Genomic DNA, 23,398 nt, shown 5'->3' with positions numbered 1-23,398 from the left:
TGGTCACTGTGACACACACTGACCACCAGGAGGCAGATGCCCAATGCAGTAGCTGCCCCCTGGTGGTCAGTGTGCTCCCACAGGGGAGCTCTGCTCAGCCACAAGCCAGGCTGATGGCTGCCAGTACAGCGGTGGTGGTGGGAGCCTCTCCCGCCTCCTCAGCAGCCTAAGGATGTCCGACTGCAGCTTAGGCCTGCTCCCCACTGGCAAGTGGACATCCCCTGAGGCTCCCGGGCTGCCAGAGTGATGTCTGACTGCCAGCTTAGGCCCAACCCCCCAGGGAGCAGGCCTAAACCAGCAGGTGGTCATCCCCTGAGGGGTCCTAGACTGCTAGAGGGCACAGGCCAGGCTCAAGGACCCCCCCGAGTGCACAAATTTTTGTGCACCGGGCCTCTAGTTTACTTATATTTAACCATTGCTGTTCTCATCAACTGGGATTCCTAAACCTTTATCCGAATACCCATATTTATAGTTGGTATTTTAGGAAGTGGGCATAAAACTTTACAACCATCCTTGTTAAACGTCAAGCACAACTACTAAAATTCTTTGTTCATATCTGCATTCCACATATCAGCAGTCCTCCTATTTTCATGCCTTGGGGGTATTTGCTTATTTGGCATCTTTCCAAGATGTTCATACAAAAGTATTCCCTAAGTCAGATCATCAAAGAGTTTCTTCCAAGTAGCTCTTTTTCAGTTATTGATCAGAATAAGTTTTATGCATTTTTAAAATATATTTTTGTTGATTTCAGAGAGAAAGGGTGAGGGAGAAAGAGATAGAAACATCAATGATGAGAGAGAATCATTGACTGGCTGCCTCCTGGACGCCCCCTACTGGGGGTCAAGCCCGCAACCCTGGCATGTGCCCTTGACTGGAATCGAACCCAAGACCCTTCAGTCCACAGGCTGATGCTCTATCCATTGAGCCAAACCAGCATAAGCATTTTTATGAACAATTGGATAGTAGTCTAACAGCACTGATACCTGGCAGTCCATCTAGCATGCCTAGATATCATGAAGTATCTGCATAATCATCTTTGTTATCAAATATTCATTTATGTATATGTATTAGCAATTTGCAGAGAATTTGAGCATAATGAAAATAACTAATGTTAATCTCTACTCATATACTTATTCTTTATTACTCAAGATTATTTCAGGATTTAAGTAGAGTCACCTGAATATATATCAGATAACATTATCCTATCTAATAAAGAGGGAATATGCTAATTAACCCTCACACTGTCGCAAAGATGGTGGCGCCCACAGCCAATAAGGAGGGAAGATGCTAATTGACTGCCTCGCCCTCAAAGATGGCAGCACCCACAGCCACAAGATGGAGGTGCCCAGTCCCCTCAGCCCCACCAGGGCAGCAGGTGCACGGCAAGGCCAGGCCCGCGCGCCTCCAGAGTCCCCCGGTCCCCTCAGCCCCCCAGCCTCCCAGGGCCTCCCCAGGCTCAGGTAACCAGGGCTGGCCAAGGCTTGTGCTGCTGGCAGTGGCAGCAGCAGAGATGTGATGGGGCGTCACCTTCCCCTGATTGCCAGGTTGCCTCCCGCCCCTGAGGGCTCCCGGACTGTGAGAGGGGGCAGGCTGGGCTGAGGGCCTCCACCTCCAGTGCATGAATTTTCATGCACTGGGCCTCTAGTACAGTATAAAAGTATATTGAGATTTTTAAAAATTTCAAATTAGATTTTAGATTTATAGGACACTAGTGCTTTTTGTTTGTTTGCTAATTGGAAAAGAATGCAACTTAAAAATTGTTGTTTATGGCCCTGGCCGGTGTGGCTCAGTTGGTTGAGCATTGTCCCATGCCCTGAGAGGTTGGCGGTTCCATTCCTAGTAAGGGCAGTTGCCTGGGTTGCTGCTTAATCCCCAGTGGGAGGCATGCAGGAGGCAGCTGATGGATGTTTCTCTCTCACTGATGTTTCTCTTTCTCCCTCTCCCTTCCTCTCTCTCTCAAAAACATATTTTAAATAAAATTGTTTTGTATGTTTTTATCTATTTCATATGTTATCTAACCTATATTCCTCATTAAATCTTACTAAACGTTTAAATTTGGCCTTCGCTTACTATGAATCAGAATTGAGAACAAGATGGGTCAATCTCCAAACCCACAGGAAAATCTATCCTCAAAACACGAAAAAAACTTAGTTACAAGGAAGTCTCTTTTGATACAGTGGCACTATGAGGTGACAATGTATTCATCATATTCCCAAAAAATTAGGACTATAAATAGTGGGAAAATAGCCAACCGTGACTGTCTTTGATAATGTTAATGACGGATTAGCAGTTTAACTTGTATGGGATGTATATTACGGCACATTTTTGGTTTTTCTTCCAGGTAAGGGAGCGACTGAGGGTTTCTTTAGAAAGAGTCTCTGCACTGGAAGAAGAACTAGCTGCTGCTAATCAGGAGGTAACATACCAAACTTTCTCCTCTTCTGAGGTGCAATATCGCTAACATTATATCCCTTGTGTTTCATGTCACATTTATGAAAACTGTCACACAGAATAAATTACATTCTGTATCTGCCACTGAACAAGGCCTGTTGAAACTGGTTGCCAGTCATGTTCTCTCATTTCCGGTGATTCAGATCTGTCACTAAGAGATGAAAGGAGACTTAGGAAGAGCTAGTGACATGCGAACTAGTGAGATGGGGATAGAGAAAGACTGCAGTCAGAATGCCAGTCCTTCTGAGAAGCAAAACTTGGCTCCAAAATGGAAAAACATGGAAATTGTCTGTTAAACTTAGATAATGTTGCAAATGAAGTTAATTCCTTGGAGATATAAATATATTTCCCCTCGGGACCTTATCATTCTTATCTTCGAAAAAACATTGTGCCCATGTTTAGTGGCATCATTGAATCCATTTCATTTTATCTAATTCATGACTTTAAGAAAGTATTTTGTAATCATCTCAGATTTAAAGAGCTGTTTTTTCTTTTCCTTTTTTTTTTTAACTTTAGAGACATTTATTTATTTATTTAAAATTTATCTTTATTGTTGAAAGTATTACAGAGCTTTTTTCTTTATATTTTACCTCTTTTGGTTATTAGTGCACAAATGAACTTGGAGTCATTAGATTATATAACAAATTTAAGCTGTGTATACCACTAAAATAGCCCTATCTATCTCTCTCTCTTCTTCCCTCTCTCTTTCTCATTCACACACACACACACACACACACACACACACACACACACTTTATTAATGAGGATATTTTTTTCCCAGAACTTTATTCTTATAATGTAAATATTGTTATTACTAGTAGTGGACATAATAAAATAATTCAATAATTATTGAATTATTTAATAAATCAGTAAAGAAGTGGGAGGTTAATGTAATTAATTATGTATTATCAAGGAATTTATAAGAAAATAATATTCACATTTACACTACACACACAAATTCACACATTTCCAAATCAGACTAAAAATCTTATCCAATACAAACTCCCTGCTCTTTAAAATAAGCTGAGGCAAATGAGCAAGTTTATATATGCTTTTGTTTGTTCCAGGTTTAACAATTTAAATATCAGAAGTAATGGACTTTTAATTACAGGAAGAATGAGTTCCATGGGAATTAAAGGCTAGCAGTGTTAAAAAGCATAAATGGTGGAAAAACAGTTTAAAATATATAGAGCAAAAGCTTTTTGGCAGCCAGATAGCTTAGCAAACTGAATGGAGAAAAGAACTCCTAAGATAATGGGTAATGACAAGAACTCAGTCCTTTCAGGAGAGAGAATATGTAAATTATCTGCAAATTGAGTGTGCTAATTCCTAGAGTGTGCAGTAAGAAAATGTTAACTGTGTCTATTTTGTCATTGTTAATTTTGATTTTTGTTTATGTTTATCTTGGGTGAATCAAAATATTTTATTAATAAAGTTAAACAAACAAAAGGTTTGGTGACTACTGATTTGAAAGTCTTGCTTAATATGACAGTGGTAAAGTTTCTATTTGTCATAAACAAAGGTGTAGTAGGACCACTTGGCTGAAGTATTTACGCTGAAATAAAAATGTTCTATACATTCAAGTGAGGCTCTGAAACTTTGCTCCAGAAATGGCAACTGAAGAGTCCAGTTACATAGAGAAACAGCAGTAGTGGAGAAAAGAGTTTGTTGTCTTTAAGACAGTTTTAGCCCTCAAATATTGTTATTGTCTCTTGTAGGCTGGATGGTACATTTGATTGCTTATACTAGGACATAGATTCATTAATTTTAAATTATTAGAATTACTCTCAAAATACTGTAGTTTTTCTGAATGCTTTTGTTTTGTTTTAAATTATTTATATAAATAAGAGGAAAGTAATTGTGTGCTCCTTATAAGCTTTAATATATTTTGTTGTTGTTGATTGTAATTAATTTCCATGAGGCTTAATCTGAGTTAAGGAATGCAAAGATCCATTAAAAAAGGTAAAAAATAAAGGTATCTTAGTTCTCACAATAAATAGTTTATAAATAACTAGTGGCCTGGTGCACAAAATTTGTCCCTCAGCCCAGCCTGCACCATCTCCAATCTGGGACCTCTTGGGGGATGTCTGACTGCTGGTTTAGGCCCAATCCTTGCGGTCTCACTATCCGGGACTGCTGGCTCCTAACTGCTCGCCTGCCTTCCTGCCTGATTTCCCCTAACTGCTTCTGCCTGCCTGCCTGATTGACCCCTAACTGCTCCCCTGCCAGCCCGATTGCCCACAACTGCCCTCCCCTGCCGCAACCCACCTCCTCCGCACCATGCAGAGCTGCGGGACCCCCAGGCCTCACCACGTGGAGCTGCGGGACCCCCAGGCACCTCCACTGTGCATGTGGCCATCTTTGTGGTGGCCATGCATGTGGCCATCTTTGTGGTGGCCATCTGTGACGAAGTTGCACATGAGGGCAACCTAGGCTTTTATTACTATAGGTTAGTGATTTTTAAAGAAAGAACATAAGAACAAGTCAACTTTTCTTTTCAATGCTATTTATATTTATATTTCACAATGAAATACTAAAAAAAAATCAGAAAACACAGCTTGACTTGTTTCTCTATAGTAACAGCAACTAGTACAAGAAATTTTTATAAGTAGTCATTGTTTATTGATGATGATACATTTAGAAAACTGACAAAAATCAGTTTAGAAAAATTCATGCTAATGGCAGCTTTAGAAAGGGGAACTAGATAGTTTGGGTATTAGAGAAAGTAATTGAAGAAGGTAATTTAGAAAAAAAAGAGAAAAATTTTATTTCAAAAAAGGAAAACTTACTTAAGAGCACATTCTTAAGAGTCAAATAAAAATATGTAAGATAGAAGAAAAGCAATCAGTTATTAGAACAAAATTTCTGCAAATGACTAAATGAGCTGGTGGTTGGGGAACATTTCATTTGATGCTTTAGATTTTAAACTAAAATTATGATATAGTTAGTGTCCCTCATAAATTCTTTTTTTTTAACCAGCATGAATCTGTTCACATTCTACCTTTTTTTTTAAGTTTTACTCTTGAAAGTATCACATATGTCCCCCCTTTTTTCCCCATTGACCTTTTCTAGCTTTCCCTGCTCCCTGCAACAGATCTTCACCACCCTATTGTCTATGTCCATGAGTTATGCATACAAGTTCTTTGGTTGATCGATTCTCACCACCCACCTCCCCCACCTTTCCTCTGAGATTCCACATTCTGTTCCATGCTTCTATGTCAGTGCACATCATAACAACTGGTTGTTCCGCCATTTGGTCGAATTGCATATTAGCCTTTTATTATACAGGATTTCTGTCTGCTCAACCCCTATCCCTTTCTGCTATATAATTCTTCACAGTTAAACCTATTAAGCAAAATCTAATCATAATGATTATGTTTCATAACATATTCCAATATATAATATATACTTATACATAATGTGTGCCATATTAATATATTAATAACATAATGATGTAGTATACTATATTAATATATAATGACATATATTGCATAGACCTTTAATATACCATCGAGAACTTCTTCAATGACCCTAACCTTTAAATTCAGCTCTAACTTCCACTACCCCTACTGCCTCTACTAAGGTCTTGTTCAATCATTGTATTCATTGTTTCTGAAAGCAGCCCACATTTTTCCTGCCTCTAAATCGTATGCTAATGTCTCTCTTGGAAAGCCTCCACAACTCCACTTCACCCACTGAAATTATAGTTCCCCATTGAAACTCAAGTTCAGACATCATCACAATTTTGATGAAATATTTTATGGTTTCTTGCCAACAGCCATTGCTCTTTAGTTTAAATTGCTAAAGCTTATTGCTTCAGCACTTATTATGACTGCTCACCAAGCATTAGGGTTAATTATACGCCTGCATAATCCAGGTTGTTAGTTCCCTGAGAAAATGGACTGCATCTTTCTCATTTTTATTTGTTTCACTCAGTACAATGATATGAATCTCATGATCAATATATATTTGTCAAATTTCATTATATAGAGTTTGTGCTAACCAGTCTTTTCACATTATTCCTTAACTATTTCCTTAATAGAGAGTTTGAATAACTTTAAGCATGCTCAATAAACACCAATGCATTGGTCTTATACATCAAATTAGTAAGATGTTTCTTCTTTCAAAATATAATTATTGAGCAACTACCATATGCAGAAAATCCGATGAGTCTCTGACAGACAGGAATAGGAAAAAATAAAATAAGTAAAAAATTATGGAAATTTGCATGTAATTTGCCCTCAAGTGATGGAGATGCACATATAAACATATTGGTAAAATGTAATTTGGTGCAAAATTAGAAGTACAGAAGAGCAGAGAAGAGAAGGGTATTTATTCTGATTATAGAAGTCACACCTATGAAGAAAGACTAAGATTTAGCTTTGAAACTGATAGAAAACATTTCAGGATGAGCAGCCAGTATAATAAAGAGAACCTGAAATTGGTTGCTTCTATAATAATGTATAATGTGTTAGTAAGAATCAAGTTGTGAAAATATGTAGAAGTGGAGGGTGGAGAGACTGATAGGACTCAGATTTTAGAGAACCCTGAATGACATGATCAAAATTTGAAATTCATACTTTATAAAATGAGAAAGTACTGAAGGCATAGTTTTTATTTGATTTGTTTTTGTTTTTTAAAAGAAATATCATTAAAAGGATGTGGTGTGTGTGTGTGTGTGTGTGTGTGTGTGTGTATGTGTGTGTGTGTTTAAGAGTTAGGTTAGAACTGGAGAGTTGACATAATCTGATATAACTTGTTGATGTAATGATCTGATATGTGATTTTGATCATAACATTTCAATTCAGCAAACATTTGATGGGCATATTCTGTTAATCAGGCAGTATGTTCACTACTTGGGATCAAAATATATATTAATAAAACTCAAATATTAATTAAGCAATCATTCTTCTTTTTAGTATGGGAGATAGACATGATAAAAAGTAATTATAATGGTGAGTTAGTTAATGAGCAGAGTTTCAGGTTGGGAAAATGTGAAAAGTTATGAAGATGGATGGTGGTGATGGTTGCATAACAATGTGAATGTCCATAACACCACTGAACTGTACACTTAAAATGGTTAAAATATTAAATTTTATGTTATGTAAACTTTACCACAAAAAATGTAATTATAATACAGTATGACTAATGTGAAAATTAAAGTAAGTGCAAGGTTTAATAAGTACAAAGTTTACTTCCTTTTTTTAGTATTACAAAAGAGAGTAGTTAATTGTATGGGCATGGATGAAGAAAAGCAGAAGGTGTTAAAAAAAAAGTCTTCCTAGAGAAATCATGCCATTTGCAAGAGCATGAATGAATCTTGAGGACCTTATATTGAGTGAAATAAGTCAGACAGACAAAGAAAGACAAATACTGTCTGACCTTACTTTCATGTAGAATGTCAAACCCATATTAACAGAGTAGATTAGTAGTTTCCAGGGACTGAGGGGTTGAGGGAAATTGGGAGCCTTTGGCCTAAGGATACAAGCTTTCTCTTACAAGATGAATAAGATTAGGATATCTAATATAAAGTATGGTGACTATAGTCACCAATACTATATTGCATACTTAAAATTTGCTGAGAGTAGAGCTTCAATGTTCTCATCACCAAAAAAAAGGTGACTATGTGAGATAATAGCTGTGTTATTTAACCTTTTTGTGATAATCATTTCTAAATACATACATATATCAAATCATCACATTTTGCACCTTAAGCTTACACAATGGTATTTGTTAATTACATCTCAATAGAGCTGGAAAAATATTTTTTAAAAATATTCCTACAGAAAAAAAGTTACCTTGAATTTGAAGGGTGACTATAAAGCACTTACCAAATGGACTTGGAGGAAGAGAAAGCCAGCAGGGGGAGGGAAGGGGAAGCAGCTGCAGTGACTGGCAGATCGGAGTTAGGGATGGCTGGACCGGGCTTCCTCCTGTAGAAAATGGTGAGCCAACAAAGAGTTTGTAAGGAGGGAAAAGATATGATTATATTTTTAATTTTTCAGACCAATTGTACCTACAAAAATTAAAGGTAAAAATATATATGATAGTAAATGTACTGCGTTTATAGTTCAGATTTTTTGAAAGAAAAAAAATCTTGAAAGAAATGAAGGGCTAGTGTGAGAAAATACTGAACTGTGTAGAACAGAAGTATTACACCTGTCTGTCATTTCTTATGTCTTTTTAGTGCTGGAAAATATAGCTATAGATGAAAGAAAGCAATAGTGAAATGAATATATATATATATATATATATATATATATATATATATATATATATAATCAAAATTTGCTTTTATTTTTTGCCTGTTTGAATAGCCCACACAGGCTGATTGTATTTTTGTTACCACTTAAAATTGAAAACTACAACCAAGTACAATCAAAGCAAGTGAAAAGAGAAATAAATAGGTTACATTCTAAGAATATGTATTCTCCTTTAGAAGTCTGTATCACATGATCTCGCTCATATATGGAATCTAATGAACAACATAAACTGATGAACAAAAATAGACCCAGAGACATAAAAACATTGAACAGACTGTCAAACCTCAGAGGGAAAGCAGGGTAGGGTACGGGGAGTGGGGCGTGGGGGAAAGATCAACCAATGAACTCATAGGCGTATATGCATAACCCATAGACAGACAATAGGGTGGTGAAGGCTTGAGGGGGCAGAGAGGGAGAGGACAATAGTTGAAAAAGGGACATATGTAATACTTTCATCAATAAAAATTTATTTAAAAAATAAAGAACTTTCATGGGCAAATAAAGTACTATTTACATTCAGAAGAATTTGGATCAGGATAGTGGGAGGAGGTTGAGACAACAAGCATGTTTGAGAGGTTAATAAAGCCATGGATGGGGCATGGCTATTGCTTTAAATACATCTCACCATTTAATGATCGCAGCAATCCTTTGAGTTGGTTTAAAAACAAGTATTCTGTTGAATTTATGGAAAGGAATGGAAAAGGTGAATAAATATGAGAAAAAGTGGAACTTACCTTAAAAAGCCAATAAGAAGCTGGGAAGGAGAGATGAAAGCTGGAAACTCAAGTGATTCAGAGTCTTTGAAGCAAATAAATATAGTGATAGAGGTACAGAGATAGAGGGATGGAGGGATGGAAGAAGGAAGGGAGAGAGAGAGAAACAAAAGAGAGAGTTTTATGTGTAGGGATTGGAGGTGATCAACAGTGTCAAAAGTTTCATGAAGGCATATAAGATTATGTCTAATATAAGGTGATTAGACGTACCATTAGGTCACTAGAAATGCTTGCAAAGAAAGTTTTAATAACTGTAATGCAAGGAGAATAGCTCTGATAAAAGGAGATTGAGTCAGAAATTTTAAAATGTGAGATGCTAATACTCTTTTGAGAAGTTTGCAATACAGAAAAGTGGAAAGTAAAACCTGAATATGAAAGTAATAATAAGAGATAGCCTATTGAAAATGCTTATAGCCAATAGAAAGAAAGATGGAAGATACTAAAGGAAGGGATTATTAATGGACAACAGGATAGAGGATAAGCATGATTTCAAAACCAGTAACAAGTAGCAGAACTACTTCCTCTGAGAAATGGGGGAAAGAGAAGGGGATGTGTAATGGAAACTCATTAAGTTTCCACAACACTTACTCAATCTATTAGAATTCTATCACAGCATTTCCTTGTCTAAATCTATGAAGTTGTGTTATTCATAATAATTTGAAAGAAAGAGATACAAATATGAAGTTAAAGTTGTCTCAGATGACTTCAGTCACTTGGAATAAATCCAGAGGTGAAATGTTTTCTTGGAACCTAACAGGGGTAAGAAACAGGATGCTTCAGAAATCCATAAGCAACTCAGCTATATTTAGACAGAAAGAAATTTAATGGCTAAAATAATCCCAGAAAATCATGTGGAATGTGGGGAAGTTGTTGAGCAGTGCTTATTAAAGGACTGGGGTAACTGATAACAGTATTATTCTGCAGTTATTAAATTATTTCAGAATCCCAAAATCGAGGTTATTTATCTTGATAGACCCTGTGCCAATTGCTCATTTCCTTCCTTCCTTCCTCCCTTCCTCCCTCTCTCTCTCTCTCTCTCTCTCTCTCTCTCTCTTTCTTTCTTTCTTTCTTTCTTTCTTTTTGCTTTTAATTCTATTTCTTTTTTTGTCTCTGAGTTAAAAGCAGACATAATTTTTATCACTGCCTTTATAATAACAACTAATCTTACAATTTTCTAATGTATACTACATATCCTAATTCAGCTGAGTTGTTTATTTTCATCATTAGTAAGTGTATGAAACTATTTTAATTATTAGTAAATCCCATTAGTCAAAATCAAGTTTTTTGTTTGATTAGCATTTGAAGCAAATCACCATGGCTAAACTTACCAGGAAATAGCATTTGTTTAATGACAACAGTATTTGTATAAGGTACTGATGTCCTTGCAACTCTAAACATAAATCCCTAGAAGACAATGTAAAATTCTCTGATGTGATGTTTTTAGCTTGCCTGCAAACTGTTAGAAGTTTCCAAAGGATCCACTTAGTGGAACCAATTTTCCCTGTTGGAATTGTATTATTTGGGGGTAGAAAATTATATAGTTCTTAATTGTTTATATTTCATGGAAGAGTTTAATGATAGTTGAATGATGTCCTTTTCTTGCTTTATATTTCTTTCAGCATTGTCAAACTGGCAGTTATTCACAAATGCCTACAATTCCTTATTATATCTCTGGATTATCCTTTATAATAATACTGCATTGAAAAGATAGGTGTAGAAACAAAATTACCCACATTATTATCATCAATAGAAAATGTCTTCTTTGCCATTGATAATTTTACTGTTCCAGTACAAAGATTCTTTTTCCAAATAAAAGGAAATCAAGATGTCTTATGATAACTATGTTAAAACCCAACAATGAAAAGAGAGCTAAAGAAATTACTGTTTGCCACTTCCACTATTTTTACTATTGCCAAGCAATTGTTTAAAATATAGGTTAAAAATGTCTTCTGTTGTATGTAAGAAATTTGCAGTCTGTTTGCAGTCTTCTCAGACTCTCTTTTCTGTTTTGAATAGATATTTTTTTTTATAAAAGCATAGAATTTGTTCTTCTTGTGATAGCAGACATGGTTGTTTTATTTTGCACATGGAGATTTGAACTGCTTTTTTCTCTTCATATTAATAACAAGATCATGTTTGATATTAATGCTTTGATCATAATCCTCATAAATTCGCCCATTTATTTTACCGATGTGTTTACTAGAGTATTCTTATGAGACAGATGAATTATTTTAAAAAAATTAAATGGAATACATTTTAAGGAAATTCATCAAGAAACAAGTTTTAAAGTAAAAAATAAAAGAGAATGCTTCAATTGAAGTCAAAAGAGTCTAGTTTGGGTCCTTTATCTATCACTTATTAACTATATAACACCTGGTAATTTATTTAACCTTTATGTACCTCAGTTTTCTCATCTGTGAAATGGAATATTAACAAATTTTGGAATGGTCTATCTTTCAAAATTCATGAAATTTGGATGAAATAATATACAAGAAAGTATGTTGTAAACTTTATGTACTAAAGTTGTATTGCTAGTATTATGCTCAAAGTTCAATATCAGCTAGTTAGTAGCCAAGTAGATAAAATTTCTTTTCAGTTGACAATTTGAACTTGGGGATAAACAAAATAATAGTATTTTATTTTATACCCAGGCCTAAATCTCCTTTTATTGGGTAAATAAATACTGTACCATATTTGTTTATAGGAAGATCCTGTACCACTACATGAATTTTATAAACCACTTGCAATTCACTTATTTATGCAATTGGTTATAATAAAAGCATCTACAATTTTGAGGGGGGAGATTATTCTATTCCTGGCACTGTGCTAAGCACTATAGAACACTTCCCCCAAACATTCACATGGGCACACACACGCATACGTTTTTCACTTAATCATCACAACTACCCTATGAGAAAAGTATAATTACTACTAGCACTTTGCAAATGAGGAAACTGAGGCTTAGAGGAACTAATTGAAACATTATGTATGTTATCCCTAGTTAGCAAGAATCAAAAGCCAGAAAGTTTGACTCTGAATTTGAGTGTTTAACAGTTGCCACTGGAATGCCTGGCCTTTCTCTTAATAAAAAAATAAAATAAAATCTTTATATATAAAAACCGTGTTTCTAAATTCACAGTTTATCTTCTACCAGTTATTTTAATTTATCATGACATCTTTATATTATTATATTTCCATGGATTCATAGCTTTATTATATTGACAGAGGAAAAAAAACACACAGATGTTAACTAAGTTAATAAAATGTCTTAAATCAATTAGTTAAATTAACATGACTTTAAATTGCCAAATATTGGGTTGAAATTAAACACTCAACTCTGTAAAAAAACACACACACACACATTAAAATATCTAGTATGTGAAGTAATTTAGATGAATTGGATTACTGGATTTTAAACCTTGCATCTAAATGCTTTTCCTTGGTATAGATAACAGTATCAGTGGCTCTGGCTAGTTTTCTGAAGTTCATAGCATAAGAGCATTGTATTGGTCATTATTTTCAGTGTAGAAAATGTGAGACTTGAAGTTACATTAAACAAGATGAGAGGATGTCTGCAGCATTTTTTTATTTCCATTTCATTTTTAAAGGAGAAGAACAATGAAGCTCAAATCTTGCGAAATTTGAAAGTTCAAATAAGCGAACATTTGAGACACTAAAAGGAAATGATTGTCAAAAGGATGCATGGATTGCTTTCATCTGTTTGTTGTTGTTTCTGTTGTTTTATTATTTTTATGAATAGTAATTTGGTTGTTCATGAATTTAATTTTTAAAAACTTTGTAGCAGAAAACATCACATATTTTATCATCTGGTACGTACCATATGTAATTTATTTGTCTTAGCCTTTTGGGGGAGGGTTGCTTCAACAAACTAGCATAGTCTGGGTGGCTTAAACAACAAACACTTATTTCTCACAGTTCTGGAAGCTGGAAAGTCAAATATCAAGGTGCTGGCAAAGTCAGTGTCTGGTGAGAGCCTGCTTTCTGGTTCACAGATGGTGCCTTCTCTTTGTGTCTTCTCATTGCAGAATGAGCGAGAGAGATCTCTAGGGTCTCCTTTGTAAGGACACTAAATCCACTTCATGTGGGCTCCACCCTCATTACCTAACCACACTCCAAAGGCCCCATCTCCTACCACCATCACATTGGGTGTTAGGACCCAACATATGAATATTGGGGGGGACAGAAACATTCTATCCATAACACCATTACCATGCTGAGCCAACCTGCCAAGTCTGAGGGCACAATTTGTCACAAGACTGGCCTCACTTCTGACAGCAGCTGCATACAAGGGGTTCACAAATGTACTCTCAGGTTCAGTAGTTCACTAGGAAGACTAACAGAACTCATTGAAAGCTAATATACTCACAGTCATGGTATATTTTTTTATATATTGTTGTTTTAATTTTATTTTTTAAATAATTCTTTACTGTTGAAAGTATTACATATGTCCCCCTTTTCCCCCTCATTGACCTCCCTCCAGGCAACCTCTGCCCCCCACCCCAGGTCCTCACCACCCCATTATCTGTATCCATGGGCCCGGACATGGTTTATTATAGGGAAATGTTACAGACCAAGTTAGCCAAAGAAAGAAGCACATAGGGCAGAGTCTGGGAGGGTTTCAAATTTCCATTGTCCTTAGGATGCATTTCTCTCCTAAAACTGATATGTGATAACACACACAGAGCACTGCCAACCCAGGAAGCTCACCAAATCTCTGAGTGTCCAGAGTTTTTACTGAGGTTTCATTATAGGAGAATCATGAATTGTTTGTCCAAGTCATTGACCTCAGCCTCCAGTTCAAGATGCAAAGCCTCCTAAATCACATGGTAGGTCATTCTGGCATAACCTACACCTAAGGTAACACTATTAGGTGTGGCCTGCCCCATCCTACGATCCAGACCCTACCCTAAACAAAGCCATTTCTAGCAGGTGTAACATAGATTACTTCCCAAAAGCTGAGGACAGAGGCCTCCAGCACAGCAGTTCTTCCGCTATAGACACAGCGGGTCCTCACAGCCAATTGGCCTGGAGGTCAATTCCTCCCAGTGATACCTACAACAATCAAGCTTAACTACAACAATACTGTTCACACAACCCACAAAGGGGTGCACCAAGAGTGTCCACCTCAGGTAATTGGGGAGGCTGAGCCACTGGGCCCTATAGGACACCTAGCACACAAAGCCACTCTATCAACACAGGGAAGCAGCCAAAATGTGGAGACAAAGAAACAGTTCAAAAGTGAAAGAATGGAGGAAAGCAAACTACTGGATATAGAGTTCAAAACCACAGTTATAAGGTTACTCAAGAATCTTCTACAAACCTCCGAGGAACTTAGTGAAACCTTTAAGGATCTTAATGAGAATGCCAAAAAAATGGAAAAGGACCAGTCAGAAATTAGGCATACACTGACTGAAATAAAGAATAATATACAGAAATTCAACAGTAGACTAGAGGATCCCAAGAATCAAATCAAAGATTTGAAATACGAGGAAGCAAAAAACACCCATTCGGAAAAGCAAAAAGAATCTAAAAATATGAAGATAGTGTAAGGAGCCTCTGAGACAACTTCAAGTGTACCAACATCCGAATTATGGGGGTGCCAGAAAAAGAGAGAGAGCAAGATATTGAAAACCTATTAGAAGAAATAATGACAGAAAACTTCCCTAGCTGGTGAAAGAAATAGACTTACAAGTCCAGGAAGCGCAGAGAACCTCAAACAAGAGAAATCCAAAGAGGACCACACCAAGACACATCATAATTAAAATGCCAAGAGCAAAAGACAAAGAGAGAACATTAAAAGCAACAAGAGAAAAGCAGTCAGTTACCTACAAAGGAGTACCCATACGACTGTCAGCTGATTTCTCAACAGAAACTATGCAGGCCAGAAGGGAGTGGCAAGAAATATTCAAAGTGATGAATAGCAAGAACCTACAACCAAGATTACTCTACCCAGCAAAGCTATAATTTAGAATTGAAGGTCAGATAAAGAACTTCACAGACAAGAAAAAGCTAAAGGAGTTCATCACCACCAAACCAGGATTATATGCAATGCTAAAGGGTATTCTTTAAGAAGAGGAAGAAGAAGAAAATGGTAAAGATAAAAATTATGAACAACAAAGTGACAACAAATACATATCTATCAACAAGTGAATCTAAATATTAAGTCAATAAAAAAATCTGATGAACATTATAACCTGGTGAATATAATAGAAGCGGGGGCATAGAAAAGGAGTGGACTTACAATTCTTGGGGGGAAGGAGGTGTGAGGGGTGTGGGAAGAGATTGGACAAAAATCTTACATCTATGGATGAGGACAGTGGTGGGAGGTAAGAGGATGGAGTGGGGTAGGAACCGGGTGGAGGGGAGCTATGTGGGGAAAAAGAGGAACATCTGTAATAATCTGAACAATAAAGATTTATTTTAAAAAAAAGTAAAAACAAAAAAACTGAAGACAATGAAAAAATTTATAAAAATGTATATAAAGGTAATATTTCAATATCATATTTATATTTAGCAGAAACAATAATCATTCAGTAAACATTTAGTAAAACAACATTAATCACTAGCACTTATAAGTTACCGAAAGCATAAGAGCCTCTCCTAAGTGTTTTATACTTTTTATTTAATTTTATCTTCACATTAATAACCTTTGAGGTTGGTGTTCCAATTTCAGCATTAGTAGAGGGAGAGAGAGGGGGTGGGGAAGGAACCTGAGGCATATAGAGGAAAAATAACAAGTCCACACTGTCAAAAAGTAGTGGAACCAGAATTCTACTTCATAGTTCATGCTGTTAATCAGTGCTCTATATTATCTACTGGTCAGTACTAAGCACTGTTTGGAGCCTTGAGTACATATAGGTAACCAAGTCAGAAATAACCAAAGACCTTGTATGCATATATGTATAACCCATGGACACAGACAATAGGATGGTGAGGGCCTGGGGCAGGGGACCAGAGCAGGCAAGAAAAGGTCAATGGGGAAAATGGGGGACATATATAATACTTTCAACAGTAAAGATTAAAAAAGAAAAAGAAAGAACCCCAGCTCTCAAAGAACTTATATTAGAAACATAAATTTAAAAATAATTTTAAATAGTGATAGTCTGTGAAAAAATTTACAAAACTATGGGTAGAGTATTGAAAATGTTATCCACACTTATTTTTAAAACTAGAGGCCCGGTGCATGAATTCGTGCACGGGCGGGGTCCCTCAGCCTGGCCAGCGATCAGGGCTGATCAGGGCCAGCCCCACCAGGGGGAGGGCCCACGGGAGGTTGGCCAGCCAGCTTTGCCCCCAATCAGGGCCCATGGGGCAGGGCTGGCCCCTCCCACAGGAGGTTGGCTGGCCAGTGGGAGGGGCCGTGGGAGGGCACTGGCTGGCCGGTGGTGAGGGGCCACAGAAGGTTGGCCAGCAAGGGTGGGGAGGGGCCGTGGGAGGTTGGCTGTGGAAGCACACTGACTATCAGGGGGCAGCTCCTGCATTGAGCATCTGCCCCCTGGTGGTCAGTGCACGTCATAGAGACTGGCCGACCAATTGTTCCAGTTGTTCAGTCATAATGGTCGCTTAAGCTTTTATATAGATAGATATAGATATAGATATAGATATAGATATAGATATAGATATAGATATAGATGATATAGATATAGATAAGATAGATATAGAAATAGATATATAGATATAGATATTTTGTGTTCTCTTAGTTCTTATTTTTATAATATGATTAACTAATTTCATCATGTCATCCAAAATATTCCTTTTTTAGACACAAGTATACCAAATCATATATGAAAAATACATTCACTCAGTTAAGTATTACAGTTCCATAGATAAGTTATCCAATGTTTTTACTGATTTAAATGAAATTAGAAATAATGTGTTCAAGTGTATAGAGAGCATAAATCTAAAAATCAGGAGTAAGAGTTAGAGTTCTGACTTTCACTGGGTTCATTTGAACAGTTTTTTTTTAAGGATGTACATGAACTACTACATGAGGGATCTGAAAACTTTTCTCTGAAGGGCTAATAAATATTTCAGGCTCAGTGGCCATATGGTCTCTATCAAGACTACTCTGCCATTGTAGAGTGAAAGCAATCATAGACAATTATGTGAAAAGTGAGCCTGGCCATGTCCAATAAAAATGAATTTGTGGGCACTGGAAATGAAACTTCTTATAATTTTTATGTGTCACAGAGTATTCTCCTTCTTTTGATTATTTTTAACCGTTCAAAAATGCACAACCATTTTTAGCTTGCAGGCCTGACAAAAATAGGAGCCTGAAGCAGATCACCCCTGCACTCAACGATCACACAGGTCATGTCCTAGAGGCCAAATCTGTCACAGGCCGTCAGCAGCCTTTCACGGGGCTGCTGCCTCTGCCTCCAGTAAAGGGACATGAGAAAAACTGCGCTTGAAGAATTCATGTGTTGGTCCTCAGACTAAACGGTGTATAAGGGTCCCCTGGAAGCATATTAAAATTTAGATTCATTAAATGGATTTCGTACTTTTAACAAGTACCATAGGTGATTTTGATGAAAGCGACTTTGAACTGCTAATAAGAACCTTGATCTAAATAAGACATAAACAGAGAGCATATAACCCATAAACAGGAGATTACAAAGCAGTGACATAAGGATCATAATAGAAATAAGAAGGAGCAAAAGAATACATCATTTTCTATGAACAGTAAGGAGTAGTTAGGAGTTAGTGTGGACAAGTGGGTGAACGTTCCAAGTATAAAACCTTCATTCTATATAGAATACTTATTGGGTGTTGTGAATATATTCTGCCCTGGCTGAGAAAAGAAGGCTGAGGGCAAGAAGGGAAAGGAGCTATCACACAGCGGACCAGAGCTGTGATCTCCAGCCGGGGGGATTTTATTTCTCTCGAGTGGTTCTGCCATTTGCTAGCTCTGTGACTATAGGCAATTTCCTGACACCCTCTCTGCCTCAATTAGCTCCATTCTAATAATAGAACTTATCTTGTGAGGTTGTTGTGAGATATAAATGAATTTTTACATGCCAAATATTTAAAACTTCACTTAGAAGAGAGTAAATCTTACTGTTATTGAAGTCGATGCTGATCTTTTTAGCCATGTTACTGTCCAATTCATTCTAAAGATGATTGAACTGGCATGTACAAGGTGGAATGTGAGTCCTACATTGGGACTGATGACGTGGAAATTTGTTTTATCATTCATTCATTTTTTGTAAGCTTCATTTTCTTTACCCATAAAAATAAAGTATAAAGACCACATAAGTTCTGTTCCCTTTACAAGCTGACATTTTTTTCATATGTTCACATTTAAAAATCACATAAAATAAAATTGAAATGCACCCAAAAGAATACAACATATGATTAATTCCATTAAAGCCCAAGCAAATGGATTACTTTTAAAAGAATTGTTCAGAATAATGGGTTTACTGTGCTTCTTTTGTTATTTCTAAGGAACGCACTAAATGGGTAAATTCTTTTTATTGCCTTGGCTTGCTGTTTTATATGCAAGAATGACTAATGGATATTGTTTCCGCCTCCTGTATTTTCTAAAGTACAATTCAAGCACTTTGAAATCCTTTCCCCCCTCTTAAGACTCTTTCCTTTAGCATGCAGAGCTAGAGAGAATTGTTCTAAGACACAGCCTATAATTTTGTCACTTCAGCTCTGACTGGGAAAAAAAAAACACACAAAAAAACCTAAAGTGTGTACTTATAGTGTTAGCCATGCCTGGCTGAGGAGGTTAAATCTCATGGTACTAGCAGGGGAATATAGTCCATCTTCAAAGAGATTAATTTTATTTATTATAATATATGCTTGGCAATCTCTTTTTATAAGTGATATTGAGATATAATTGATATACAACTTTGCACATATGTAATATGCACTTTTTTTTTTTTAGTTTGGACATGTGCATGCACTCATTATAACATCATCACAATCAAAGTACTAAACTTATCCTTCACTTCCAAAAATGTTGTGTTCTTTTGTTGATTAGTTCTTATTAATTTTTGTTAACCTTAGGCACTATCAGTATATTGTATAATAGATCCCTCAAACTCATTCATCTCACATAACTGAAACTTTATATAAATTGAGCAACAACTCTTGATTTCCCCATCATCTCAAACCCCTGAATGCACCAAATCTCTTGTCTGATTTCAGAGGCTAAGCAGGGTAGGATATGGCTAATACTCAGATAAGAGAAATTAAATCAAAAAGTACGATATTTATTGATAGAAATGTAGCATGTTTAAGTTTTGAGAGCAGAACTTTCATTCTAAAACATCCAAAAATTCCTGACAGTGGATAAATCTCACTTGAATAAGCAGATGACAGAGACATGATTAGTATTACAAAGGTTTACCTTTATTAATTTCATAATCAGCATTTTCTCAAATCATTTTAATACTTCCTATATATAAAGCAATCAAAGTAGAAACATATTCCTGTCTTAAGATATTTCATAAAAAATAAACATTTATTGAAAATTTGAAGAAAGGGACTCATTCATAGAGCTACTCTGAACTGATTATTTCTGGACCCACTGGTCTATTAAGTTTGCTGTGACTCTCGGAATAACTTGGACTCCTTATTCTTGCTTTTTTTTTTTGAGGGGGTGAGATAAATACTACAGTCAGTTGTTCTGCCCTTAGGTGAAGACCAAGTCAAATTAGAGGGTTAGGGGCCTGGGGGAGTGATAGTGGGGAACATCATGAAGGAAGCCTCTATTCTATGCCAAGATGCCATTTATAATAACCCATACCTTTAATAAGTCCCATTTTTTTCCCACTGTGAGACATGTTACAAGATAAACAGAAGCATATTTAAAAAATTTAAGAGTTTATTTGAACAAAAATGGATTCATAGCCAGCAGAGTAGAACCGGAAGTGGTCCTTACCACCACTCCATGATCAGAGCCGGAAAAGACTTTTAGAGGTTTCACCACCATCCCATGGTAGAGCATTCCTAGGGAAGCTTTCCTAAGCCTTGATGGCATAAAGCAAAGAGTATTCCTGCTTTCCAAAGTGCACCTTATTTCTCAATTTTTATAGTTTCCCAATTAATGTATAAGTATACAAATCCAAACTATTGTGGCTGGAGAGTTACTTAAGTGGAAATTGTAAATCCCTTCTGTTCTTCTAGTTGCTTTTTTTGTTTTTGTTTTTATATTGCAACCTCAGTGTAATCTAAGCATGAATTCAGCTTAATTAAAATAAGTAGGTGTGCAGAAGCAAATTATGTGTTGGTGTGGTGAGACTTCTGTGAGTCTCACTCTTGGAATTGTTAATTGAGCTTGGGGTGAAAATAGATGAAAATAATCTTTGTTAATTAAATGCGGGCACTGTCTGAAAGTCATTGTTAAGTAGGGAAAGGCAAATATGAACCTGAAGACCTCAGAATGCAGATGCCTGGAGAATTAACATGAGGCCTAGATATGATTTATTTTTAAAAGTAGTTGGGAAATTTTCAAGGTAAATTGAAATGCCTGTGACACATAGATTTATAATTTAAAATAATAAGTAATGTAAACAGCATGATTTTAATTCCTAGGTATCATGGGAGACATCTTCCAACTGTATCCAAATTATTTTGCCAAATCAGGGCAAGTAAATTCCCCTGCTATCAGCCCACAGAACAGTAGCAGTACTAGATAAATATTTGGATTGTGTATCCTGTGAATTGTTTTATTATGTTTTTAAATAGCATTTAGTGTAATGCTTATAAACATAAATTTTGAAGGTATCAGACCTGTTTTGGAGATCTGCCTACATAGTTTCTTTTTCTTATGACCTCGAGTATATTACTTATTTCCTCTATGCTAGTTTTTCCCTTTGTAAAATTAAAAACAACAATATCCAATTTACAAGGTTATTGGGAGGATTACATGAGATTTTACATGCAAACTGCTTTGTGTGTATGTGGCATATCATAAATGTTCAAGAAATAGCAGCTATTATTATTGCTAGTAGTTCTTAATTACAAATTTATTTTCAAAACTCCTCTCTTTTATTTTTCTTTTTTCCTTAACTTTTTTTTTTTTTTTTTTTTTTTTTAAAATATATTTTATTGATTTTTTACAGAGAGGAAGGGAGAGAGATAGAGAGTTAGAAACATCGATGAGAGAGAAACATCGATCAGCTGCCTCCTGCACATCTCCCACCGGGGATGTGCCCACAACTCAGGTACATGCCCTTGACCGGAATCGAACCCGGGACCTTTCAGTCCGCAGGCCGACGCTCTATCCACTGAGCCAAACCGGTTTCGGCTTTTTTCCTTAACTTAATACAATGTCTTGAACATTAATATTTTCAAAAATGAAGAAGGGGGGAAGTAAAAACTAAATTAATTTACATTTCTTTTCTTTTCCTACTTTAAGAATTATGGTAACAGACATAAATCCCTAGACACCCTTGGAATTCCATTTTTCCATCGGTTGTCAATCGAGTCTAAATCTAATGTGTATAAACACAGCATGCAGTTCAATGCACCTGAAACACATTAACTAGACTACAATATACTTGTAAGGATTTTAAGACATGATGAAATTGCCTACTGCTTTATATTTACATCCTATCTCTTTCTGACTTTCATTAAGCTGCTTGGCCATGATCCTACAAGGCTATGTTCTTTTTTTTCTTAATTTCCCTAATCAATTCTTCTATGTTGAGGACTCCCTTTTAACCTTGGATCATGTAATATAAACTTCGGGGAGTACTTTAAGTTTATATAGTCTTCTATGCAAATGACTAATTTTCTTCTCCATGCATAAACACTTGATTACTTTTCCATCCAATTTATCCAACTCCCTACAGCTCTTTTTTATTCGCACGGTTTGCTGTCATTCACCACTTCACAACATTTCTAGAGTCTCTTCCATTTGTCAGCCATTATTATCCTAAGAACTGGGAGTGAATAATCAGATATAGCTTCTGGTCTCAAGGCACTCAGTGCCAAAATGGGCAGTCAGAAAACTAACAGCCAATTGTGATAAAGAGTGATGTTTGGATGACATGAGTCATTGGAGAATACTAAGGGATTACAGAACTTAAATTCCTGGAAGGTAGGATGGTCTCAGAACCCATCCCAAAGTGAGCGACATATAAGCTAAGAGTTAAAAGATGACTAAAAGGCAGTTAAAAGGAGGAAGGGTATGTAGAGAAAACCCCCAGTCAACCTCCTATGTTTCTCCTTTATCTCGCACTACTCCCGCATCCACAACACTTCTGATACCAGGTACGTGGGAGTTTGTCCTCCACCAAGCAATTCACTGAGACAGCTACTGGGTGTCCTACAATTGAACTAATTCTCACACTATCCACTTGGAGTCAGTGTCAGATCTCACAGGGCTCAGTCCCATAAGATTACTCCCATCACATTTTAGATGCCAATGGCAAGTGCAAATTATCACCTGTACCTCTGACTAATTGGCTTTAAATCAGAGGTTCTTTCAACCTCCTTAGGTTTGATGAATATGTTAGAGCAGCTCGCAGGACTCAGGAAAACAGCTTCAACTTATGTTTACATGTTATTAAAGGATATGTTAAAGGATGCAGATGAACAACCAGATGAAGAGATACATATGGCAATATCTGGAAGCATCCAGAGTGCAAGAGCTTCTGTCCCTGTGAAATTGGGGTGCATCACCCTCCCAGTACATGGATTAATCACCAACCGGAAAGTTCCCTGACACTTGTACTTTGGGGATTTTTATGGAGGTGGCATTACATAGGCATGATCAAACAACTCCATTTCCACTCCCTCTCCCCTCTCTGGAGAATGGGAGATGGGACTGAAAATGCCAAGCTTCCAATCATAGCTTAGGTCTTCTGGTGACCAGCCTCCATCCAGGAACACACCCAGAGTCCCCTCAATAGAACAAAAGATGCTCCCACTGCT

The 23,398-nt window shown here is 36.5% G+C and overlaps 1 protein-coding gene across 7 annotated transcripts in view; it reads left to right on the top strand.

Moving 5' to 3' along the window:
- Positions 1–23,398, top strand: part of PPFIA2 (PTPRF interacting protein alpha 2) — a 460,535-nt gene that overhangs the window by 300,127 nt on the left and 137,010 nt on the right. For 6 of the 7 annotated variants that reach the window (XM_006083971.3, XM_014451455.2, XM_006083973.3 and 3 more), the window contains one exon: positions 2,342–2,416. The exons of the other annotated variant lie outside the window; for it this stretch is intronic. In XM_006083971.3, the coding sequence (XP_006084033.1) occupies positions 2,342–2,416 (75 nt within the window). The remainder of the gene's footprint in view (positions 1–2,341; positions 2,417–23,398) is intronic. 7 annotated transcript variants of the gene reach the window in all.

The sequence above is a fragment of the Myotis lucifugus genome, unplaced genomic scaffold, assembly GCF_000147115.1.
Source record: "Myotis lucifugus unplaced genomic scaffold, Myoluc2.0 scaffold_9, whole genome shotgun sequence".
Taxonomy (NCBI): Eukaryota; Metazoa; Chordata; class Mammalia; order Chiroptera; family Vespertilionidae; genus Myotis; species Myotis lucifugus.
Note: the sequence above shows the minus strand (reverse complement) of the source record. Positions and strands in the feature narration are given on the sequence as shown.